The sequence below is a fragment of the Lissotriton helveticus genome, chromosome 9 (assembly GCF_964261635.1).
Source record: "Lissotriton helveticus chromosome 9, aLisHel1.1, whole genome shotgun sequence".
Lineage (NCBI taxonomy): Eukaryota > Metazoa > Chordata > Amphibia > Caudata > Salamandridae > Lissotriton > Lissotriton helveticus.
In genome coordinates, this window is record NC_136070.1 from 1,002,558,930 (window position 1) to 1,002,585,501 (window position 26,572).

Sequence of the window (26,572 nt, forward strand, 5' to 3'; positions counted from 1 at the left end):
AGTATAAATAACATACAACGTTAACTTCTGTTCTGTCTGCAAATATTAAAAAATACATGTTTGAGACAAAGTGCTGTTGTTGTACTATCGCTCTGAGATAAATCCACAATCAGATTCTGAGGTGAAAGGCACAGAGTCATAATTTCACCCTAACACACAAGCACTGTATCGTGCTTTACTGTGCCCTGGGTGCTAACTGCAACAGCCACATAGTGGCAACATACTCCACAGGTGATAAGTCCTAAACTGGGCACCTGTACCAAATTGTGTTAAAGTTAAGACACACTCATGCTTCCTGTAAGAGGATTCGAATTGCTTCAGGAATGTGAGTGACTCAAATCTGTTTCAGGCACATAAAACTGTCTACCATTGCAGCAAATGTATACAGTACTATGAGTTCAAGTGTAGGAAAATGACCTAAGTAATGCATGACATTCCTTTAACAAGAATGCACAATTCTGCTGGATTTATGTTTCCAATTTTTCTAAAACTTCAGTTCAAAAGTAATTTTCGACTGGTGTCCTCTATAATCGCAGCTGATGGTTGGATGTGCTGGTCCTGCATGAGGAGGAAGGGAGGATGAGGCACAATACGTTGTATCTTCAAGATGGTGAAATAACTGCATGTCGTAGCAATATTGCAGCTAATTGGCTGTAGTAATCCCTTGGAGTGGAGATAAATGCTGAACCAGTTTGTTGCACACCTCCATGTACGCTGCGCACTTGACGTCCTCATTCAGCAAGCGGAAGAGATTGAGGATCACAATCTCCTCAAGACACTGTTGCGATTCCTAGAAAGGACAGAAGGCTTTAAGTTACAAAGTTTGATAAGGCTCCCTCTGCCTACTCCTGTCCTCCCTACTGCCCACTCAGCTCCCTTTGCAGCATTACATTGCCCCATGGTTACCATCTCTTTGTCCTTGTTGAACTCCTTCAACCAATGGTCCAGGTGCTGTGAATGGTGGTTTCTATGGGTCCTAGAATTCACCTGAAAGATAATTTGAGAAAGAAACATGAGTATCTTCCTGGATAGTAATGTGTCACTTTTGTCCCAAGGCCCCACAATGCCATGTAGTGGTAGAACTTTATCAGCATGATCAATGCCCTGAATGGTTCTTAAGGCTGAGGTGTCTAATGTTAATTACAATGGAAGTAACTGCAAAAATGCATTTACTTCCAGGAAAGAAATGCTCAGGGCTGGGAAGACATGGGGAACAATCTCCTAGAGGTGTTAATAAGGTTAAACATCACTTACAACGAAACTTTTACAACGCACTACCATTACAACGCGGTCATTACAACGCAAACTATTACAACGCATTGCGCTGGGGGGCGCTCTAGGATAGGGAATAGGTTAATTTACTATCCAATAACCTTCCCTAGTGTCCACGGGGACTGGAGTTGGAATAGTAAATTAAACTATTCACTATCCAGCACCCAAAAGCGTTATGCGTTGTAATGGTATGCGATGTAAAAACCGCGTTGTAAAGGGAGGCGTTGTATTAGCCTGCGTTGTAACGTCATACATCCGTTAATAAGATAAGTATGTGTACAGAGTCTGGGGGTAATACTTGAAGCGGTCCTAAATTCAGAACATAGACCGGGTCTAGATTTATCAGTTACAGAATCTATGGTAAGTCTTTTGCCAGTACTTACGCAGTGCCTCAGGTTTTCCCGGATGGACACCAGCAGATCCAAAGGCTTCGACGCATAGGTGGACAGCTCAGGATTGCTGATGTTCCTCAAGATATGAATCGCCAGTGTCACCTTCTTTTCAACAATAATGAGCCTGTCATGGACCTTAAAAAAAGAAGAAAACAGCTGTGATCATCCTGTGACCCATGGCGAGCCAGCTGGCTGGACCTCTTCAGTAAGAAGTGTTTTTCGTCTCTGCTGGTTAGTGCTCGACATCTGAGAACAAGAGATCTTACTAACACACCAACAATATACAAGAGCATCATTCTGTAGTGACATGGCGCATTCAGGGGCAGGGTTCTCTCAAAATGGAAAACAATCTTAGTGCTAAGGGCAGTGGAAAGAGGATGGTGGGATAGGCTAATTGGACAAGGAGCAGAGATTCATAGCGCGATGTGTGGATGAACGGTGAGCCCTGGTTTCATGCCCCTCAGGAATCTCTTACCATGAAATGGAACACAGTTGGCCTCAGATTTAAGAGCTTCTTAGAGCATTTCTGGATAATTGGCAACATCGTCTCCTCCTATGACAAAGTAGAGAGGCATTGTAATGAAATGTTTGTAGTAACGAGGAACAGTTTCTGACATCTGGTTACACCTGGTTAACAATCAGATCAAGGAATGTATAAACTGCTTCCACCATCAGCTCTTCACTGCATGTTCACATGTATGGTGTCTCTTACAAGTTGACCTCCATAGCTCATAGGACATATTCTCCCCAATACATTTTTTCAAGCTTTTAATGTATCATTATATGCAAGGGATTGTTCAAACTCCGTAGGTCTTTTAGGATCTTCCCACCTTGATAGTCCTACAGATCTCTAAGGTTGCTCACAAGAGATCTGTTTTAGTGACCAACTTCTAATGATGCCTACAATGTTCTCCACAGAACAGGTAAGTCATTGATAGAAACACAGAAGTCATCAACAAAATGTATCCTTTAGAATGAAGTCATCTTGTGGGTCCTCTCTCAATTTCTTTTGCAGTGTGCAGTCATAGCACTTCAGGAACTAAGATCTGAGAAGAAAGTGTATGCATTTCACATACTCCTGATCTCTGTTGTGAACCTCCCCTCTGTAACTTACATATTTATCCCGCAATTTCTGGACGGCTCTAAGGTCGGATGGTATGAGCGTCTTATACTGGGAGATGTGGCACATCCTTGTGGCTGTCATCCTGGGGAAAGCTTCTGCAGTTAGAACAGTCATGGCTACCATGGCCAACGTCATCCTCTTCGACTCCATTTCTATGGGCAAAAAGAGCACCCCAAAACATATTTAGTGTTTATAATCTCAAAAACTATTTTGAACAGCCATATGATTTATAAATTCCGTGCATAAAGCTTTTTTATTTGTAGTGGCTCAATAGAATATGTAGAAACATGATGTGCTAAGAGGAATGCTTCCTGTAATAGCTCATGGTGCAGATCATCCTTGCTTGAGTGCAATAGAAAAGGCAATCATGGAAGCCATCTTGTAATATCATAGGAGTATCATTCTGATCATAAAACGTGTGCACTACCAACTGGTCATCATATAAACTCTTGGAGTCATACTAATATAAACCAGCAGCAAGAAAGGTACATCTAAGTTCAAATAAAACCAGACCAAAGATAGTTAGTTGCGTCTTAGTGACCATAGGCAGATATACACTGACAACAAGAGACATTCTGTTTCCCACTTTAGAATTTACCTTAACAGCACCCTCTTTGTGACATTATTGAAACATAACCTTACACTTCCTTTAACTACAAGGATGTATGCCCTTCCACTTCTTTTAACTACCAGGACTTCTTCCCCCCCAGTTTTAACTATGCCTTTTATATTTTCGGTGATAGCACAGATGTCTCTATTTGTTCGGTCTAGCTGAGGCTCTGATGCTGCTTTGGCAGCACAAACATCCCTCTTCCTGGAGTCTAGGTCTGGCTCTGAGAAAACCTAGGGCAACACAGATATCCCTCTTTCTTCAACCCGTTTTATCATTGATACTGCCTATGAGATGACAGATATTCCCCTTTTTCCTACCTAACTATGTCTCTGTTGCTTCCCCTGCCAGCATCGGTAGCTGTCTCCCTCCAATTCCTGTCTGCTTATTCTCTGATGATGCCCATAACAGCTTAGATATCCCTCTTCCTCAAACATAGTTTTGACCCATATATTGCCTATGACACCACAGTTTTCCCTCTTTCTTCATCCCAGCTAGGTCTCTGATGCTTCCATTGACAGCACGGGTATCCCTCTTCCTCTGTGTCCAATCTAGCTCTTCCTGGATGAAGTCTGTAACAGCACCACTAGCCTCTTCCTCCTGCCCAGTTTGGACTCTGATATTTCCTAAAACAGTACAAATGTCCCTCTTTTTCCAGCCCAGCTTAATCTCTGAGCTTTCATTGACAGCACATTTTCTCCATCACTCTTGTTCCAGTACAGCTACCACTGACTACTGACATCAAGGTGAAGTGACTCAAGCAGCAACTGTAGGCAGCAGATTACAACACTTGGGCTTATAAATTGTCTTGCTGCTAGAGGAGAGAGCAGTCACATGACAAATAATTGTTTTGTCTTTGGATCCAAAAAATACTTTAAACTGGAGTGCAGCCATTTCAAACAAAGAGTTATAAGACCACAAAGAGGCATGGGCAAAAGGGCAAGAGTAAAAAAGTCCCAAAGGCGAAAAGAGCAAGAGGTGAAATGTAAAAACAGTGAAGAGCAAAGAGCAAAAAGCAAAAAGGCAACAAGGCAAGAGAAGTATGGCACAAAGGTATGACTGAAAGCGGGAGTAAGAGTGGGGGAGAGGTGCAAGCCTCAGGAGTCAGGTGTGCGAGGGTCTTGACTACTCGGAACATGTAAGTCCGAAATGGGCAGGGTTGCGGCACCTGCTTAAAAGCAGTCGCTATAAAGCTGGTCTTGGAAGGGAGGAAGCGCAGGGGTGGTGGGCGAAGCTTAGCTGGAGGACGAAAAGAAGCAAAGGCACTGGAAGATGCAGGTAAACAGCTGGGGGAGGCGGGTGCATGGGTGGGAGACAGGAAACGGAGTTTGGCAAGTAGGCCCCATGAGATGGCACAGAGTTAATAGTGAAGGAACAAATAGGCAAAAAGGTACAAGGCAAAAGGGAAACAAGTGATAAAGGCAAAGAGGGCAAACATGGCAAACAGGTAAAACAGTGAAAAAAAGTGAAAAGAGCAAAGAATGAGTGGCAAAAAAGCAAAAAGAGAGGCAGAGGAGTAATGAGTGAAAAGACTCAAAATAGCTAAGGACAAAAAGAGCAAAGGGGCACTAGTGAAAAAGAGGGAAAACATCCCAAAGGTGAAAAGAGCATTGAAAGGCAAAAAGAGTGAAAAGTGAAAAGCAAAAAGACAAAAAAGAGCAAGAGGAGGAAGGCACAGGAGAGAATGGGACTGAGAGCTAGAGAAGAGGTGGGAGCATCGGGCTCAGGAGCTGGGTCTGCAAGGGCCTTGTCTTGTCTAAGGACTGATCCAGGAAAGTCCAGGGTGGGAAGGGTCTTGGCATCTGCTCAATGCAGGTGAAGTGATATATTCTCTTAATCTGCATGACAAACAGGTTCTGAGGTTGTATTTGGGCAAAATATTCCTAATGGCCTTATGGTTCAGTCTATTACTCTCTCAGAGGGGCCTCTCTTCTTAGTCAGCAAAAACTCCAAGGAGCTAACATCGTGTATTGACTATCAAAGGCTGAATAAGGTCATTGTAAAGTACTGGTAACTATTTCCACTCATTAAAACATTCTTGAGTCCATTCAGGGTACTGAATGCCTTACTTAGTTAGATCTCAGTGGAGCTTACCATCTACTCTGGATAAAGAAGGATGGTGAGTAGAAGATGCCTTTCAGTTACCCTTTGGACATTGTGAGTTCTAGTAATGTCTTTGGCCAAACCTGTGCTCAAGCAGTCTAAAAGAGATTTTTTTAAGAGTATATTTTCTGATGTCTTGAATCAGTTTCTTACGACAGCCTGATCTTCTTTACTTCTCTATTTGAGCATCAACTTCATGTTTTTTCAATTCTTTAATGTCTGAGGGGAAAACCTCTGCCTGGTGTAGTGGAGAAGTGGAAGTTGAGAGAACAGAGGTAGAATATCTGGGAAATTACCTCACTGTGAGTGGTTTATTAGTAGACCCTCTTAAGATCTCTGCTACCCTGGACTGATCTCCTCCTAATTCTGTCATGGAGAACCAGAGTCTATTAATTGTGGTAGTAGAAACGTTTGTGGTCCGGACAGACATAGATCTCCAATTTTTGCAGAGCATGCAATATAGGAAACAGCAAGCAAGCTTGCTGAGCCTACTTCTTTTCACAGTATACTTTTGTAACACTGTTGTCCCTAGCATACAGAATATTCTTGGTGATGACTTGTCTAGATGAAACATTGTGGTTGCAGATTTAAAGACTCCTGTCCTTTTGCTCCATGGTAAGATTGTTTGCCTGGCAAGATATTTTTGCAGCATGTAGGACATTCTCATGCTGAAATCTGTTGTGAAGACCTTTTTTTTTTTTTTTTTTTTTTTTTTTTTGGGTTCAACTCTGCTTTATTGTGTATTTGGAGATATGTCACACAGCTTGTCGTGCCCACAACCCGGAGGCCGGCAGCAATAAAAAAACGGAAGCGTACACAGCCTTGTTGCCGGCATCCCGGAGGCCCGGCGGCATTGCGTAGAAGGAGGAAGTGGGGGTGCTTCTCCGATGTGGCACAGTAAAAGAGGATGAACAGCAGCAGAACAGTGTTTTCTAATGGAGACAAAAAGAACGTCCTTCCCTCTCCGTTTTTTGGGGTGTAATAAAACAACGTAACAACATTACCCAACAGTGCAATGACCATGAGGCAAGTCATGCATCTTGGTCAGTTAAGGATCAGTGTATAGGTGTGGCATGCTATGTGAGTGGAGGTGCGTTTAGGAGTGTGTGCAGGGCACAATCAATCCAGCGAGAGGGTCTCTAGTAGCCAGAGGTTAGGTCGGGCGTGGGGCCCCAGAGAGTCAACCAGCAGTGGGTGTCACGACATATTGCCAGCAGGGCATGAAGGAGTCTGCGTGAGAGTATGGGGGAGTGGTGGTAAGACAAGGGAGCAAGGCCACGGTGCAGGCGGAGCATGGAGTCAGGAGGCGGGGGGAGGCTGACAAGTGTGCAGTGGCCGAGTCCAGGGGGGGGGGCCCTACTTGGATAATGCAAGGAGGGGGGCACGCGCATAGAAGCAGGGTTCCCAGCCAGGGTCAAGAATGGAGTAGTGCGCTAATCTATTGTGGGTTGATCGCCTGCTATGGTCGCATCGTCTGAGCGTGTGAGGAGATATCGCAGCAATGGGTCCCAAATGTCGCCGGGGCGACTCGAGGTGGGCAGCAGTTCAGCAAATGTCGTATGCTGATCTTGGCAGTATGTTAGGTCGCCCAGCCAATCCTTAAATTTGGGCGCCCTGCCCCGTCCCCACCGGCACGCCACGCGCCTCTTGGCCAGCAGGAGCGCAGTGTCAACAAATTTCCGGCAGGATCTAGGAAAACGGACAGTGTCCCCGAGTAGGGCCACCAATGGGTCGGAAGGCATTGGTTCTTCAACCATCTCCGCAAGAGCATCCAGCACTTGGCGCCAGAAGTCCGCCACCTGAGGGCACGTCCACGCCAAATGGAGAAAGTCGGCACCAGGGACATGGCAACGTTCACAGCGGTCATCATCCGCCAGGCCAAAGCGCCGTTTCCTCACCGGCGTGTAGTATACACGCTGCAGGTATTTATAATGAATGATCTTTAATCTGCTGCTGGCAGAAATGCGAGAGGTGAGCGCGCAGCAGCGACCCCACTGCTCATCTGATATGTCGAGACCGAGTTCAGCAGACCAGCGCAACCGCGCATTGGACTCTGACACCGGGACAGCTCCCCTGATCTGGCGATAAAGGCCGGAAACCAGGTGGGCCCCCTCTTGTGAGCTTAATAAAAAGTGCAGCGGAGGTGTGGTGTCGGGCTCGCTGGGAAAGTCTGGTAGGATGTCTCTCATCCCCGCCCGTAGTCGCACATAGTAGAAGAGGTCGAGGGGAGTGTGGTCGTGTGCAGCAAAGAACAGGTCTGCCGACTTGAAGGTGCCATTGGAGAAGAGGTCCCCCCAGCAAGAGACTCGCAGCTTTGCACAGAGGTTGCGAAAGCCCACTTCCCCCAAAAGGGTAAGATCAGGGTGATGCGTGAGCGGTAGCTTGGGCGAGTAGAGAAAGTCACATACCAAGCTCTTGGTGATGCGGCGCCATGCGTCTAATGTGCAGGAGACCGACGTATTCGGTGTAGTAATGGCAGATTCAGGACAGTGAAGCAAACCATTAAGCGGGAGGGGATGTACGATCCAGTCCTCCACTGCTACATGCGGCATAAAGGGAGTAGGGGCCATCCAGTGGTAAGCGAAATGCGCTTGCGCACACTGATAGTAGGCCTCGAAATCAGGGACATCGAAACCACCCTTCTCATAGGGGAGGGTAATGGTAGACCACTTAAGTCGGGGATTCTTGCCTCCCCAAAAGAGCCGTCGCGACTCCGACCGCAAGGTTCGGAAAAAATGAGCGCCAGGGAAGTACGGTACATTGACAAAGAGATAAAGGAAGCGGGGGAGTATCACCATTTTTATGAGCGACGCTCTCCCGGCCATGGATAGCGGCAGGGTGATCCAGCGGTCCACTGAAGCAATCAGTTTGGTTATCGCTACACCGTAGTTGGATCGCAGCGTCTCGTCTCTGTCTCTTGAAACGCAGATCCCAAGATAGCGGATATCAGACCGACACCACTCTAGTGGGTAATCGAGGGGAAGTCAGTCACCGCATCAGTCAGGGGGAGCAGTTGCGACTTGGACCAGTTGATATGGACTCCGGATATCCCTCCATACAGAACAAACTCCCGAAGCAACGGATTGAGATATGTTTCAGGATGCTTGACATATAGCGTTATGTCATCCGCATAGAGTGACACATCAATCTGGCGCTGCAGGCATTGCACCGCGCCTCCGCGATGCAACTGACGCAGCCTACAGGCGAGAGGTTCAACCGCGATGGCGAACAATAGGGGAGAGAGAGGGCACCCTTGTCTCGTACCCCTGGTAAGTGCGACGGGCTGTGACAGATGACCGTTGATCAGTACTCTTGCCATAGGGCGAGTATACAGCAGGCGGACCCAGGATATAAATAATGTAGGAAATCCCATACCAGCTAGCACAGAGAACAGGTATGGCCATTCGACAGAATCGAACGCCTTGGTTGCGTCCAGAAATATGGCCGCCACGGGTGTGTCGGGGTGTACCGTGCGGAGCAGGGAAAAAAGCGTGCGGAGGTTATGGGAGGTAGACCTGCCCGCCACAAATCCCGATTGGTCGGGCAGCACGAGTCTGGTCATTAACAGCGACAGCCGGGTGGCCAAGACCTTAGCAAGTACTTTGACGTCGCAATTTAGAAGGGAGAGCGGACGATAAGAGTTACAGGAGTTGGGGTCCTTATTGGGTTTAAGAAGGGAGGTAATCACTACCTCGCGCATTGAACAAGGGAGTACTCCATCATCTAAGGATTCAGAGAAGACCTCGCTGAGTACTGGGGCCATGATGTCGATGTAAGCCTTGTAGAATTCGGCTGGTATGCCATCAAGCCCAGGGGCTTTGCCATTCTTGAGGGACATAATGGCCTCGCGTATTTCGTCTTGCTCGAACGGAGCCGCAAGGAACTCTCTATCGCCGTCGCTAAGCCAACACAGCGCAACGTCACTGAGGTAGTCAGCATAGGAGACGTCGGGCCCTACAGTGGAGGTGTAGAGTGAGCGATAGTGCGCCACGAAGGTAGCAAGGATCGCATCCGAGTCCCTAATAGCAGTGCCAGAGGTGTCGGTGAGTTCTAATATGGTGTTACGAGCTCGGGGTGGTTGTGTAATCGCAGCTAGCGCCTTTCCGGGCCTGTCCCCCTCGCAATATTTACGGGCCTGCCAGTGTTTGCCCCTAAACTTTGCCTCCCGCGCAGCCTCCTCCTCATATCGTGACAGTGTCTCCCTAAAATCGGCCTGTAGGTCGGGGCTGGGGTCAGAAACCATTCGCAGTTCTAGATCGCGCAGCTCCTTCTCCAGTGTGTTAAGTGATGTGAGGATGGAGCGTAGTACGCCATGGCCTTTGGAAATGCAGTGCCCCCTGATCGTGACCTTGAATGCCTCCCATATGTGCTCAACTGAGTCTACCGATCCCTTGTTCCTAGTGAAGAAATCTTCGATCTCCTCACCTAGTTCAGTACGAAACAGGTTATCAAGGAGGATATCAGGGCGAAGTCTCCATTGCGGTCGAGGACTGTCCCAGCCTGGTGTACGAAAGTGGAGCAGGACAGGGCTGTGATCAGAGTACGTCCTCGGCAGATGACGAACCCCCACCAAGTCAACAGCGACATCTCTTGTGATGAGGAAATAGTCTAGCCGTGCCCAAGTCCCGGTATATGAAGTAAAGTGTGTGCCCTCCCGCCCTAGGGGGTGTAAGTGCCGCCACGCGTCCAACAGTCCGCCCTCCTCGACAATACCCTCCAGTGCCTCCCGTGCTCTGGGCTTGTAGGTGCAGACCCCATCCGCTCTGTCCAACTGTGGTTGCATCGCTAGGTTGAAGTCACCTCCCCAAACTACGTGTCGTGATGCAATGGAGAGGATTTTACCCCAGAGAGTAGTGAAAAAAACTGGTGTGTCAACATTGGGCGCGTACATGGTTACAAATGTGAAAGTGTCCCGGCCTATCCTGCCCCACAATAGTGCATATCTACCCTCCCTGTCGAGTAAGTCTCCATACTTTTGAAAGGGTACCCTGTGGGCTATGAGGATAGCGACTCCCCTCGAATAGGTGGAGTAGGAGGAGAAGACACGTTCTCCGGCCCACCTACTCGCGAACGATGTCCCACCCTGTGGTGCCAGATGCGTTTCCTGTAACATAGCGACTTGTACATGATTTCTATCCAGGTAGGCTATGACATCCCGGCACTTTCTGGCATTGTTCAACCCTCTTATATTCCAGGATAAGCAAGTTAATTGCGTGTTAACTGCTGGAGTGGCCATGGATAGCACAGCAAGAATAATAACAGCGCCGGTATAAGCAGCACGGATACATCACCTCCGCATCACAGCATCGTTGCCCACACCGAGATAAAGTCCAAGCAAAGAGTCCAAGAAATGAGTGCCTCAAAAAAAAGGAAAAAAAGAAATAAACCCCCCTCCCCACCACCCACCCCAGCATCCCAATCATGCCAGCAGCCAAGTACTCCCACCCAGCACCCCGCCCCCCTCCCCCCTTCCCCAACTCAAGCACCGTGAACAGCTGGAACTCCAGCAAGTCAAAGGGGAACACCCAGTGGGGGTAAAACATAGAGTGCGTACAGCCACCTCCTAGGTCCCAGCTCCGTAACTGTGCCGCCCTTGGTGGAGGCTAGGGCCAGGAATGTGGTCCTTGGGTTACATTACCATAGGGATGAAGAGTCCATGCAGCGTCCCCGCCCACGCGGCCTCATATGTCCGTGCATCAATGTTCGGGATGGGAAAAAGCCGACGTAGGCTGGGTGTGCCGCGTAGCAAAGATCTATAGTCAGTCTTCGTGTGGCGCCGGGGGTAGGTCTGCGTCATCTCGGTCCTCCTCTGCATCTCGGTCCTCTCTACGTGCTCTCCGGAGCGTTTTGAGAAAGTCCTCCACCTTCTGTGGGTTGGTGAAGAACCGTTGCTTGCCCTGGTGGGTGATTCGCAGCTTTGCAGGGTATAACAGCGCATAGTCGATCTGAGCCTCACGAAGTTTTTTCTTCACCGGGAGAAACTTGCGCCGCTCCTCCTGCACCATAGGCGTGAAGTCTGGGTAGATGGAGAAGGTGACTCCATTATGCTGCAGCGATCTCTGAGTTCGGGCTGCCCGGAGGGCAGCGTCCCGATCGCGGTAGTTTAGCAGCCGGGCTATGATGGGGCGCGGAGGGAGGCCCGGCTTGGGCATAGGCGCCAGAGAGCGGTGCGCCCTCTCGACGATAAACTGGGACGAGAAAGCGTCCTCCCCGATGGCCCCCTTGAGCAGTTTCTCTACGTACAGCTCCATTCTGCCCGTATCTGTGGATTCCGGAACATTGGTAACCCGTATGTTGTTTCGGCGGCTACGGGCTTCCAAATCCTCATTTTTGGCCGCTATGATCCGGAGGAGGTTGTCCATCCTGGACAGTTGAGTGGTGTGAGATGCGGCAACATCTGAGGTGTCAGAGATACGTTGCTCCGCAGCTGTAAGGCGTTCCTCATGACGATCCACCTTGTGCACCAGTGCGTCCAGTCGCGCGGTGACCCCGTCGACCTTTTCTACAACAGTGGCGAAGCCCTGTCGCATCTCTTGCAGCAGGCTGGACAGGTCAGTGTCTTTAACGGAGGAGACGGTAGCCCTCGGGGAGGACGTGCCAGGGTCCGGGTCCAGCTGCGTCGATTTTGCGCCTTTCTTCGCAGTATCAAAGCTGAGCTTGGTCTGGCGGTTCTCAGGCCGCACCATGATGGCGTCGGGACGCAACACTCCAAGGGCGTGAGGAGCAGTAGCACTGCAGGTTGCCTGGCTAGTAAACTAACTCCAGGATGTAGGGCCACAGTGAGGGTGGGGCAGGGCAAAGCCCCAAGAGTGCAACAAGGGTCCAGGCGGTGGAAGCCCGGGGGTCTGATGAGGCCACGCTCGGCCTGGCGGCCAGGAAGGGGGGTAGCAAAGTCTTAATGGCTATGGTGGTAGGGCCTAGTACGCCAATGTCGCTGTGCAGGGTGGCGGCACGACCGTTCCATGCGAGTGTGGGAGGCAGTGCAGCCGGACCTCAGCGGGGGTGTGCCACGCAGGTGTGGTGCTCTATCTAGGGTAGCTTACACCGAGGCCATCCTACAATGTTCAGTTGGCAGTATGAAGGAGTGGTGCCAGGCGGGTGAAGGAGGATCAAGGTGGGTCCCAGCCTCTCCTGTGTGGAAGGCGCAGTCTCCTGGCATGGAGGGGACAGCGTCCCGATGCTTAGCGCTGTGTAGATGGTCAGGGCCGGCCGAGGCGCAATGTAGGAGCGGCAGCCAGCTCGAGAGTTCAAGGTCCAGGGGTCAGCCCCCTCACCGGGCAGTGCACTGTTCCGTGCCGTGTCCTGCCAAGCGGGTCCGGAGCTCCCCAGGGATCAGGCAGGCAGTGAGGTGCTCGTGTCCCGGCGGCCCGGTATACAGAGGGCAGTGGCAGCTCCACCAGCGGGGGAGGCGAACGCAGCGAGGTGGGGGAGGGGGTCGGGGGGGTCCCCGCACCACCGAGCCAACCGCCACTCACCCCGATCGCGGGTCCGCCGGCGAAGATCCGTCCAGGGGTCCACCAGTCTTCTCAGGGGAGAGGCCCAGTTCCTCGTGGCAATCCCCGGCCTGTAGTAGCCCAGCGTGGCCGGACTTGTTCACTCCACCGCACCGCAGCAGCCGTCGGCGAATATTCAAAGCGGCGCCGCTCCGGCCCCGAGTCTCCCAGCGTCACCAGATTTGGACCGAGTGCAGGGATAGTGGTTGCGTTGCACCCCGTCCGAAAATTAAGCCGTTTTGGATCCCTTTGGCAAAGGATATGAGAAGGATAGTGTCCCAAGGAGCGGGAGCTGCGAGACTAAGCAGCCATTCCGCTTGTGCGCCCTCTAGCGCCCCCTGTTGTGAAGACCTTGATGCCCTACAGAGCCAAGTACCCTTGGCCTACCACCAGGCTCTATATAGTTTCCTATCGGTCTCGTAGATTACCAACGAAGGGCTTTTAAACCAAGGTTCAGGGAATGTGCTACCACACTGAAGTGGCCGGTCGCTGGTGACTTAAATTAACTTTAGAGCTAGTCTCACATTCTTTTTGGCGGCCTACAGTTTGTCACGAATCAGAGTGATATGTAAAGCCCTGTCCTGTGCCCATAATCCAAGGCAGAAAACTTTAAGCCATTTTGGTTCATTCATTGGCATACTGTTTCTACTGACTAGATTGTGGATTTACCACCTTCTTGAGCAAATTGATTGTTCATGGCTACTGTAGACCTCTTTTGCAAGATGGTTCATTTTCCCTTGATCCAGAAAAGTCAATCTGCAAGCATGATGGCAAGGAGATTTCTGGCTGATATATTCTGTCTTCACATGATCCCTGACAACATAATTTCAGACAGGTCCCTAAATAAATGTCAGGATTCTGGTGCTCAATTGGTTCTACACTCCCTCCATCAAATTCTCTGGATAACACTCTCAACCCAATGGATATATGGAGACCTTGAAGAATATCAGAGGTGCTTCTGTAATGCCACTCAAAACAACCGGATAGAATACTTACCTTTGGCATAATTTTATTATAATATTTCTGTTCACTCTGCTACCAATGTTTCTCCATGTTACTGTGTTGAAGGTTTCTATTCTCATTCCATTCTGGCTTCTCCTATGTTCTCTTCTCTTGTGTCTGCTGCACCAGGCATTTTAGAAAGGCCTGATTCTGAGAGGCAAGTATGTAACATTTATCGACCCCTTCAGTACTTTACGAATCATTTGAATGCCCAGATTTCTCTCTCTTTTCAGTACACATGTGCTTCTGAGAATCCTGTGAATGCACGGATTTCTCTATTCAGTACATTTGTGCTTCTCAGAAGCCTGTGGATGCAGAAAATGACTTCGCCACTCAAGTCAGCTGTGCTTCTGAGGCTGCTGTGAATGCACAAATGTCACTCTCCCTTCAGAACACCTGCGCATCTTAAAATCTGCGAATGCAAAGGTTTAATTTCTCTCTTTATTCAGCTCACCTGTGCGTCTGAGAATTCTGTAAATCCACCAATTTCTCTATCTCTTTTGTTCAACTGTCCTTTTGAGAATAATGCAAATGTACAGGTTCATTGCTCCTTTCAGTATACTAGAGCTTCTGAGAATCCTGTGAATGCAGAGCTTTCTCTATTCCTAAGGGACTCTTTTGCTTCTGAGAAGACTGGGAATGCATGGACATATCCATGGCCGGCTTTAGAGCAGTACGACTTGTGCAGCTGCACTGGGCGTTGACCTGGGGAAGGGGACGCTGACCTCAGGAGATGGGGGTGCTGTGTTTAGCAATAACTTATGATTAAAAAATGCCTGCTACAGAGTTAGTTGTGCGTCTAGTTTTGAGGCAGCATTAAAAATCTCAAGATAACTCTTGTGATAATGTTCCTGCTAGAGAAAGAGATTAGAATTTTGTCTGGTGGCAGTTTTTATTTACCATAAAATAGCGCAGATGGTTAGTATGCCTGCTGCAAAGAACTCTTACCGTGCAGATTACAGATCTGTATTTTATGTGGATAGTTAAGTGGATTACTGCTTTTGCCACAGAGATTCTTTTGTCACCGCAATTCATAAACTACAACCCTAATATAGAACAGTGACTGTTACAAACTGTCATCAAAGAGCTGCCTGCAAACTGCATAAAATAGTTTGGGATATTATGTTTTTCATCAGTCTTTTTTATCATCTATTCCTAATGTTGCTGAATGGGTTTGTTTGGGTAGAGATATATTCTTAATATTAAAGTCAGCCTTTACCAGTGCCTTAACAAATTAAATGTATGTGAGAGAGTGTCTATGGAGAGATGAGGGGCACTTTAGCCCAATGATAGTGGGGGAATCCGTGGAGGAGGTCATGGGAAGTGGGGGCACCAAAAATGATTGTTGCACACGACAACAACAGCGCTGAAGCTGGCCCTGGATGCATCGCTCCCGTCAGTACATATGTGCTTCTAAGGATCATGCGAATGACCAGATTTCTTTCCCTATTCTGTACAACTAAGTGCACTTCTGATGATCCTGTGAATGCACAGATGTATCACTCCCTTCAGAGCACCTCTGATCCCGAGATCATTTGAATGCACAGATGTCTCTCTCCCTTCATAATACCTGTGCATCTGATAATTCTGTAGATGCACAGATCTCTCTTTCCGTTGAGAACACAGGCTTCTGAGATTCCAATCAATGCATACATTTCCCTCTCCCTTGGGTACTCCTGTGCTTCTTAGATTCAAGTGAATGCATTTCATCTTCCCTTCAGTACACCTGTCTGTATGACAATCATGTCAATGCACATATCTATCTATCCCTTCGATGCATATGTGTTTATGAGAATCCTCTGAATGCACAGCTTTATTGTTTTCTTTTGCTTCATCTGCACTACAGAAAATCTTGTGAGCGCCCAGCTTTCTCTCTCTTTTCAGAGTATCTGTGCTGCTGAGGAGCTTATTAATGCATAGATAATCCTCTCTTCCTTCAGTGCATTAGTGCAGTTGAAAATCCTGTGAATGCTCAAGTTTCTCTTTCCCTTCCGAACATCTGTGCATCTGATGGTGCCAGTGAAAACATGCATTTTTTCTATAATTGTGCGAGGAAGTCAGTCTCTCACCTATGTGTCCTCTGGTCGTTGGGTCCTCTTCTCTGCCTCTCTCTCGGCTCCTGTCTTCCAGTACTCCGAGCTCCTCCATTGATCCGGCTTTTATACCTGCAGCTGTCTCTCTAGGAAAAGGCAAACACATGTTTAGCTTGATGGGGAACCCCGGCTGAATGCCAGAGCGATGATGACAGGAAAGGGAAAGCAGAGCTGTGATTGGAGGGAGAAGACAATCCTTCTCATGATGACACCTCAGGTAAGAGTGGGAGGAGCCACAGTGCACCTGTAGTTCTTTCCCGCCACTAGACACCTTACGTCACCTGTCTGTTGCAGCATTTCATTTTCCTGTTCTGATTACCTGCACGATTCTATTGTGTGCTCTAGGAGTTTGCCATTGATTGTTGTATTGTCTGAGGGATCAAAGGTCACATTCTAATACTTGCTTGTGTTCACGCAGTAAGTTGAGATATGGCACTTGCATTCTGCCAGAAGAGCCTCAACTTACCTCAGGATTCCCTGAGGCAGCTTCGCATATTTATTTATTTTAATTAGTTTACTTGGCACTGACAGACTTTGTAGTGCACCTGTGATACTTTCTCCCCAGGAGCTTCCTCATTCCTCACACGTCACCAAGTCTCTATCTGTTATTAGAAAACTGCTGAGTGCGCAGTCTGTGCCCTGGGGCGCTGCCAGTCACTGTATTCCCTCAGCAGTCGAAGGTTGTGTTTTTGTTTCCTGTACACAATATTTCAACAAAAAAAGAAGAATTTAGTTTATCCAAGAGAAACTGCCCCTTGACGTTCTGGGAGACACCCTCACACATTTCTTTCGTGAGGTGAGTTTACCTGACAGACGCTGGAAATTCAGAATGTTTTTCATCAGGGCTCAGTGTAAGTTTAGTGGTGCGAAATTAAATCAGGTTTACCATTCTTTCACTGCAACTATCCAGTGTGTTCACAATAAAAAGACGGCACAGCACAGTGGTAGTGAAAGCGTCCATCACCAGGGACTTGTTTATCAAGGGAGCAGCAGGTGCAGTGTCACCGGGGTCGGAGGCCTGGGACGCATTTTGAGAAATGATTATTGCATTTTTATTTTACTAGTTATGCAACGCTTAGAGAACGGACTTTACTTGCTTGCAATATGACCACTAGCACCCTTGCTGCGCCCTGTGCATCACACTCAGTGCATGACACTTGACGTATACATTTTCAGGGAAAAACAGATAAGGGTTTGCTACAGATTGGATACTTTAAAACCAGAATAAGTGAAATGTAAACAGGGCCACTGGAATTATGCGGCAGGAGTAGAACATATTAAGCGGTAGCTTAATAGTGTGGCATAATGCGACACATTTTTATAGTATTACTTCATTATTTTGTCCATTTATGCATGGCAAATCTCTGTGGAATTTTTAAACTATTCGGGGGTTGGAGCGCACCGCTGACATGCCCCAACGTAATTACCTCTTGCATGATGGTTCATGTAGTTCCTGATTTCTCGCTCAATACTCAGTTCAAAGTGTTCATAGCCAGTGTTGCATTATTAATTTCCAATTCGTATCCCTAGACACGTGTTTCATGATTCCTCAATCGTCAGTAGGTACCAATATTTCACCTTTTTAATGCCAGTTTAACACCCAAAAATGTTAGCACCATATACTAGGGACTGATACAGGAACCACAGTATACAATCTGAGATGTGCCTAAGTACTGAACATTACCATTTAGGGAGAAAGCAGATAGACTGGGGTCCTGATTAGAGAACCCAGTCAGACTAGTCAAATACAGCTTAGCACGGGGCAAAAAGTGGGGGTAACCATAGAAGCAGATCATACTTTCCTACAGGACCAGACTACATTTGAAAAGGCCTTTCCACTTCGCCTGACCACGTGTAGCCATGCTTTCAGTAACTTTGCCTTAATCTATTTGAGGTAGAAACAGATGTTATTGTTAAAATATCCTGATTATACATCAGAACCATGTGAATGCACTAAACATTTGCTCCATTCCGCACAGCTGTTCTTCTGAAGCGGCTGTGAATGCACAAAAGTCACTATCCCTTCAGCACACCTGTGCCTCTGAGAATTACATGAACCCACGACTTCTCTCTCCCCCCTGTGCAACTGTGCTTCTGAGAAAACTTCAATTGTAGATGTTCATCGCTTCCTTCAGTACACTGTAGCTTCTGAGAATCTGTGAATGCACAGATTTCTCTCTTCCTTCAGAACTCCTTTGCTTCTGAGAGCACTGTAAATGTATGAATGTATCGCTCCCTTCGGTACATATGTGCTTCTAAGGATCATGCAAATGCCAAGATTTCTCCCCCCATTCTGTACAACTAATTGTGCCTCTGATAATCCTGTGAATGCACAGATTCATAATTCCCTTCAGAAAACCTCTGATCCTGAGAATCATAAGAATGCATAAATGTCACTCTCCATTCATAATACCTGTGCATCTTGCAATTCTGTACATGCACAGATGTCTTTCTACACTAAGAACACAGGCTTCTGGGAATCCTATCAGTGCATACATTTCTCTCTCCCTTGAGTACTCCTGTGCTTCTAGGATTCAAGTGAATGCTCAGATTTTGTCCTCCCTTCAGTACACTTGTCCATCTGAGAATTATGGCAATGCACATATTTGTCGATCCTTCCGATGACTCTGTGTTTATATCAATCCTCTCAATGCACAGCTATCTTTTTTTCATTCCCTCCATCTGTGCTTCAGAGAATTCTGTGACTTTGCAGCTTTCTCTCTTCCTTCAGTGCATCTGTACTCCAGAGAATCCTATTAATGCACAGATATATTTTTCTCTTCAGTGCATCCGTGACTTGGTGAATCCTGTAAATTCACGGATTTCTCACTCCCTTTAGTGAATTTGTGCTTTTGAGAATCCTGTGAATGTTCATATTTGTCTCTCTCTTCTATACATCTGTGTCTGTGAGACTGTAGCTGTCTCTCTAGGAAAAGGCACATGCATTTTCATGTTTGTGTTTAGCTTGATGGGTAACCCAACTGAATTCCAGAGAGATGATGACAGAAAAGGGAAAGCAGGACTGTGATTGGAGGGAGAAGGGAATCATTTGATGATGACAAATCAGGTAAGAGTGGGAGGGGCCACAGTTGCAATGCAATAGACCTGTATTTCTTTCCTGCCACTAGAGTCCACATTCCACACATCATCAAGGCCAGCGGTAGGCATTGGCAGTGTGGGTAGCTGCCCAGGGTCCCGGGCTCAGCCCATCAACATGGGGCCTCACTCTCCCCTTCCATGGGCCTAGGGTGGTTTTTGCACGTTTGTCTGCAATTGGGACTCTTGTGTCACAGAAGCACTACTGTGACCTTTCACTCACATTTTAATTCCCTGACTCTTTAACCCTCACTTAAGACAGCAACTGGGGCTCTTTCATCCCTTTATCAGCTGCAAAAGAGGTGGTTCTCTGGGGCTGAAAGGCAGTTGCCTAACGAAACTTGAAGGGGCCCCCTTGCAAATTACATGCATAGAGAGATTTGCAATTTTCTGATGTTTTTATCTTAAGGATGGTTGGTTTGAAAGGGTGGTGTTACATGTGTGGAAGCTCATATACATTTTTCACAATAAAAAAGAGTCCTGCAATAGACCAAAGTGTTCAAACCGTGGGTTAAAAGGCAATTTCCCAAGGTATGTCGCACTAAGAAATGCATTGCAGACAACCTAGGTGATGTGAATAACTTGGAGAGTAATTTGAATGGAACAAGTGTAGAAGGGCAAGTTTTAGGAGTAAATGGCACTGTAAGAAAAAAACATCTGTAAAATAGTAGCTGGAAGAATGGAAGTAAAGTTATTTGCTGATTCAGGTTCTCCCTATATAATATTTAACAAGAATATGTGGGAAGAAATATTTGTGTTAGTTCTGGGGATGAATTTACAGAAGCCTAACATTAAACCACAAAGTTTTACTGGAGTACTATTGAACTACTGGATTTACGAGACATACATTTGAATTTAAAGACAGGAGTGCTGAGTGCAAATTTTATGTCAACAAAAAAGGGGTCATTGGTACTTGGGTGGAGGGACCAAGGAGAACTAGGAATGTTGTTAGATCCGTACCAGCCAGCACCACTTTTATTATTAAATTCAAAACCACAAGAACAGCAAGAACAGCAAGATGTAGATGTCTTTGTTAAAAAGCTCTCCAAACATCTGTCCTAGGAAAATTGGGAGGTTAAATGGATTCATGCACAAAAGAATTCTGAAAGAATCAGCACAGCCTTGTGTGCACAAGGTAAGGAACATTCCCTTAGGGATTAAAGATGAGGTTGTAGCCTAATTAGAGAAACTGGAGGGAGCAGGCATTATTGATCGTGTTGAGTCATCTAGGGCCAGATGTAGGTAGCCAAATACCGGTTGGTAACGGCCGAAATTCTGTAATTTCGGCCGTTACCGACGGGTATTTGGAAAATGAGATGTAGGAGTGAAAAATCTACTGATTTGGTAAATAAGAATCGGTATTATAACGATTCGGAATTTACCGAATCCTTATTTACCGATTTCTTATTTACCGAATCGGTAAAAAAGAAATGGTAAAAAATGTCCATCGAGATGTAGGAAACCCAAAAAATACCGAATTCAAAGAAATTCGGTATTTAAGAGTAGGTATTTACCATGGATTGAAAGCAGGTGGTAACCAGGTGCAGGCTATAAATGAAAGGTACCAAAATGCAACAGTGTAACCAGAATGGCGACATTCTACGTCATAGCAAGGCGGCAACGGCTACAGGCAGCAGGAGAGAGGGTATGGAGAAGGGAGGAGCAGGTCTACAGGCAGAGGATAACTCTCTTCCAACTGACTGAGCCAGAGATACTGCAAAGGTACAGGCTACATGCCAGAACCATCCTGGACTTGATCAGGGACCTCCACCCACACCTGGATCACCCAACACCAATGGCGCATGCCATCCCAACCCATGTGCAGGTGCTGTGTAGCCTACACCTGCTTGCCTCTGGGAGCTACCAGAGTGTGATTGCTGCAGTAGGTGGTGTGTCTCAGAGCTGCCTGTCCCGATTTGTCAGGAAGTTCCTTGAGGCCATGATGCAGAGAATGCATCATTACATTCGGTTCCTCGACACACCTGCGGAACTTTCAAAGACCAAAACAGATTTCTATCAACTGGCACACTTCCCTCATGTGATAGGCAGTGTAGATGGCACCCACATCCCAATATGCCCACCTGCAGCAACAAAACACATCTACAGGAACCGGAAATCAACGCACTCAATTAATGTGCAGGTGATATGCAACACTGGCAACATCATAACAGACATTGTGGCCAAATTCCCAGGGAGTACCCACGACTCGTACATCTTCCAGAATAGTGGGATATACACACGCCTTCTTGCAGGCGAATTTGGTGATGGATACCTGCTAGGTAAATAACTGTGACACACCATGACAGTCAATGCACATGGATCAATCATGAGTATGTCACCCCCTACTTGAATCCATCTACCAGGAGTGAGAGGCGTTACAATGTGGGACACAGAGCAACACGCAGCGTTGTAGAACGCACTTTCAGACTACTGAAAAGCAGGTTTCGCTGCCTCCATAAGAGTGGAGGTGCACGGCAGTACACTCCAATCATGTGCTGCAAAATAATTGCGACATGTGCCATGCCTCACAATCTCGCCACCAAGGAAGGAACAGAGGTTGAGATCACACATCATGAGGACATTGATGATGGAACAGAACAGGCAGAGCCCTATGCAGCAGGAGCAGCCCCAGCAACAGATGGTAGACTGAGAAGAGCAGATATTTCTAAAGTAAGGAGACACAGGCATGCTTAGTATTTGAAGTACGTAGTTTAATAGTCACTACAGCACTTCGCTGATACCAAACCATGGTAGCACAATATCTGTATCCCACACTGGGTGGCCACAGTTTACCTCACTGCGACCAGTCCTGTGGTTTGAGGGCATTGTCAATGTTTGCACCCACGCACTACTGTGCGGGATGTACGGGGCTGGGTGTCAACGTGCGCAGTGGTGGCTGGGTCAGCAGGTTGGCACCTACTGCTCCTACGAATGTCAGGAACAGGAGTGCTAAAGCCACTCCTGCTGGTGGAGTCTTCTGTGTCCCCGACACGTGTGTCTCCAACAGTGGCTGCCTGCTGTGTCAGCAAAACCTCCATGGCAGAGGTGCCTCTCCCCATCCCCCTCGACAAATCACTGCAGCAGTGCACAATGTTATCCTACATGGTGATTGAGCACCGGCATAGCAGGGAGGTGGCAGTGGCAAGCCGGTTCATGGCTTTGGTTTGTTGCCGCATGCATTGACGATCCCTGCGCCTTTCGGAGTGGTCACTCTCTAGTTTTTCACAGAGGGCACTCATGCACTGTGTCATTTCCCTCATGGCCTGTGCCATGGATTTTATGCCCTGTGCCATGGAGACAATACCCCTGTGAATGATGGACATCTTGCTGTTTAATATGTGCACCTGTCTATGGACCGTTAAAATGCCCTTTGCCTGCAGGCGCTGGACCTACACCATGGTGGCCTCAAGACCACAGAAGACCCCCTCTCCATCCTGGCCTTCACCTCTCTCCCGTACCCTACGGCCTCGGACACCAGCATGCACAGCTCCAGATGAACTCTGTTGCCCAGCTTTGTCAGCCAGAGGTGGAGTACTTGGTGTGAAAGCCTCCACATCTTCCTCATCTGAGGTTTTGAGGATTCTGAGTGGGGGCACATCATGCCTCCTTGGCCTTCCCAGCACAGAGGACTCTGAGGTTGGTGTTGGGGACAGTGCAGGTGCTTCCAAATCCTGTGACCCAAACAGCAGAGGTGACAGTGGGCGTGGTATGGTGCGCTGCTCCAGTGCAGTGGCTGCCTGCGCTGTGGATGTAGTTTCAGGTACAGTGCTTGGTCCTGATATGTCGGGTGTTTTCTCCCTCATCTCCGTTGCCGGTGCCCTCTGCTCCCTTTCCTGCGCTGTGCTGCGCGATGACTCTCCTGTGGGCAGATATGGACAATGGGTCAGTGTGTGTCATTATTAAATCACATTCCTATCACACAATTGCCTAGTCCACAACTGCTTATGGATGTAGTGTGTGGCATGCCATGCTGAATTCTATGTTGACTGCATTGATGTATGTTCCTATGAATACGTCTCCCAGTATGCATTGGTGGTAAGTACTAAAACCAGTTCTGGAATGTGATGCAGACACCCACATTGGGGAAGGGGCCAGGGAATAGGGTGGGGAATCATGTCCATGCATCTTACCTTGTTTTCTTGCAGCTCTGGCTGAGCTGTCAGCATCCCCAATCCCATGTATGCTTTCAGGCTCCAGGGGTGGATTCCACCAGCTGCTCCAGGTCTGTCAGTCTTGGTGCACGGCTCCTCCCTCCTCCTGTGGCTCCGGCTTCTTTCCTCTGTGTGGCAATTTTCTTTTTGGTGATGATCCGCAGATCATACCACCTTTTTTTGAGGTCAACTATGTCCCTTTGTATTACCCCAATGGCATTTACTTTTGACTGTATCTCCAGCCAGGTGTTCCGTTTAACTGACTCTGCAACATGCAGAGACTGTTTGCCAAAGAGCTGGGTGTGGTGTTTGACCACCTCCTCCACCAGCACCTGGTGTTCAGCTGGGCTGAATTTCATCTTCCTCTTATGCTCAGCTCCATCCTTATGGCCTTCATGGGACTCGATTTTGATGCTCTGCTGTGCTCAGAGCAGCCTGCTCCTCTGTGTTTCCTCCAGCTCTCCAAACAGTTCAGTTGCTCGGCACCTGCATGGGTGTGGCCAGCTCCAGGTACTGGGGAGGGGTAGTTACATCTGATTGGATGATTCCTCTGTTGCTTTGTTGTGGGGTGTGGTGGGTGTTCCTGATTGGTTGACTGGCTCACATGGCTTCTTATTAAAATTCCTGATTCGGTATTTACCGATTCGGAAAATACCGAATCGGTAAATACCGAGTCGGTAAATCCCATTCATTCCTATGGGCCTGGAGGCCCATAGGGTTGAATGGGTTTTACCGATTCAGTATTTACCGATTCAGTATTTTCCAAATCGGTAAATACCGAATGGGGATTCCGATTGTTACCGAATCGGTAATAATTACAGATTTTTTATCTCCATCCCGTTTTTCGATTCTGAAATATTCGGTATGTATCTGTATTTAAGAATCGTAAACTGGGATTTCCTACATCTGGCCCTTAGTGCGTAGCTCCTCTAGTAGTCGCCCTCAAGGAAAACAGCAAAGTGAGACTTTGCGTTGATTTTAGAGACTTGAATAAGAATATTGCAGTAGATAGCTTTCTTTTGCCTCACATAAATGAACTGCTAGCTATGGCCAAGGAAATGAAATGGCTTTTCATTGTAGATCTCACTGCAGCATGCCACCAAGTACCATCACACCCTGACAGTAAGCCTTTGACAACCTTTACAACACCAGTTTTGTGACTTCAATTTGTTTGTGTTCCATTTGATTTAGTATCGGAAGCAGCTATGTTTCAAACGCTCATGTATATGCTATTTAAAGGCATCAAACAAGTCACTTTTTTCCAGGATGAGATTTTGGTTATGGAGAAACACTAGGAAGATCATGATCAGAAGTTAGCTGAGGTATTGGGAATCCTTGAGAAGAATTAAATAACAGGAGAATTTACTAATTGCAAGCCTCCCAAGAAAACGGTTGCATATTTGGGACACAATATAAGCTATTAAGGTATTGCTTGCAAAACGAATCTTGTTGAAGCCATTTCACCAGCACCAGTGCCTCAGAACAAAGATGACCTACATGCTTTTCTTGGATTAGCAGAATTTTACTCAAAGTTTGTGAATACCTTTTCAGGGAGGATGTATCACATTTATAAGTTATTGAAGAATTGTAAATTTGAATGGTCGAATGAATGTCAAATAGCTTTTAATAACATCAAAATGGACACCTGCAAGGCACCTGATTCGATACCAAGTAGAAAAGTATATTAACCAATGATGCTAGAGGTGAGGGATTGGGTGCTGTTTTATCCCACCTGGTTATCCTGACAAATTTTTAGGCGGGGTTTCGTGCAAATAATAGCACTCTTGATCAAGTATTCCCTTCCAATGCATTTCTGGGAGAGAGCTTGCCATTAAAGGGGTGAATTTATATGTCGCCTTTGTGGACCTGCGCACCGCCTTTGATATGGTACCTCAAGCCAACCTATGGAGGGGGCTACCAGATATGGGTCTTCCTCAAAGTTTGCTTGATATTTTAATCAGCTTGCACTCAGCAATTAAAGACCAAGTCAGGTGGGGGTAGGATAGCAAACTAACATATCCATTCTTGATAAATCGCGGAGTTAGACAGGGATGTGACTTAGTGCCCACCCTATTCTCAGTCTTATCAATGGGGTAGGATTCCTCAATAGGGACTGGTGTGATGCCCCTAAAGTTAAGGGGGGAGAAGGGTGTCCGCATGCCTCTTTGCTGATGATATGCTATTAATATCAAAGATCGAACAAGGCCTCCAACAGTTATTAAACGATGTTATATTCTTTTGTAATGAGCGTGGTCTGGTATTAAATGAGGCTAAAATGGGATAGCAAAGTCAGCCAACAGATGAACACAGGCAGGGAACAGTAATATAGAACAAGTTTCTGTCTTCAAATATTTGGGCATTCATTTAACACCAAGCCTATGTTGGACACACCACATTGAAAAAACTACAGTTGTCATTAACTCCTTCGCTGCGGCGCTAAGGGGGCGGGGCGGCCGCGCGGCAGCCGCATGCTGGTGACGGACCCGCTCCATCACCAGCCTCGGTTGAGCTGTGCTCATAACGGAGCGGTTCCATCATGGCCCGCCCCGCTCAATAGAATGCTCAGCGCAGGCGCGGAATCCGTGCCGCCCAGGCGTGCCGAGCGGGCCATGACGGAACCGCTCCGTCATCAGCACAGCGCCACCGCAGCTGATGACGGAGCGGTTCCGTCATCAGCATCGAAGGAGTTAATCGATCAGACCGCTCACATAAGTAAGAGCCTTAAAAACACAGTGTCCAGGCAAGTGGCTCAGTCCTTGAAATTTGGTATATTAAAGCCATAGAGGACGCATTGTATGGGGATGAACTATGGGGTAGTGGGAATACAGATTGTCTTACCACCATCGAACACCATTTCATAAAATCACTTTTTAATCTACCAACTAGGACCCCCCTCACGCCAATCTATCTGGATTTGGCCCAAAGATAACAGGCTGATAAGTTGTATTACAAGTACCTAATGTTTTTGCAATGCCTGTGGTCTATTGAGGAGCTTGCCCCTTACCAAGTTACGTTGATGGGCCTTCTGAAACATCCCCAGGTAACCACCATCCCTTGGTTAAGAACCTTGAGAGACCTTTTGAGGAAATTAAGGATGGATGTTTATTGGTCTAATCCTGAGAAGCTGTGCTCAATACCAAAGCGCTGGATAAAACCTGTCTACTGGGAGTCAACCTTGGTGAAAGATGTGACCAAACCGGTTGGCACTCTGACCCAGGAATTTATAAATTTTAAACC

At 47.3% G+C, this 26,572-nt stretch overlaps 1 protein-coding gene across 1 annotated transcript; it reads right to left on the reverse strand.

Annotated features, from left to right (window-relative positions):
* Positions 1-643: 643 nt before the first annotated feature.
* On the reverse strand, positions 644-2,937 carry LOC144783355 (interferon lambda-3-like). The gene is made up of 4 exons (XM_078662370.1): positions 2,779-2,937; positions 1,656-1,799; positions 907-987; positions 644-790 (listed from the first exon to the last, which is right to left on the reverse strand). Exons 1-4 carry the CDS (start codon positions 2,935-2,937, stop codon positions 644-646), a joined length of 531 nt encoding a protein of 176 aa, XP_078518496.1.
* Between the last annotated feature and the right edge of the window lie 23,635 nt (positions 2,938-26,572).

Coding starts and splice junctions, on each gene's coding strand:
- LOC144783355 (XM_078662370.1), bottom strand. CDS start 2,937: ATGGAGTCGAAGAGGATGACGTTGGCCATGGTAGCCATGACTGTTCTA. Junction 1,800..2,778: donor AGAAATTGCGGGATAAATAT/GTAAGTTACAGA, acceptor TCTTTTTTTAAG/GTCCATGACAGGCTCATTAT. Junction 988..1,655: donor GGGAAAACCTGAGGCACTGC/GTAAGTACTGGC, acceptor ATTATCTTTCAG/GTGAATTCTAGGACCCATAG.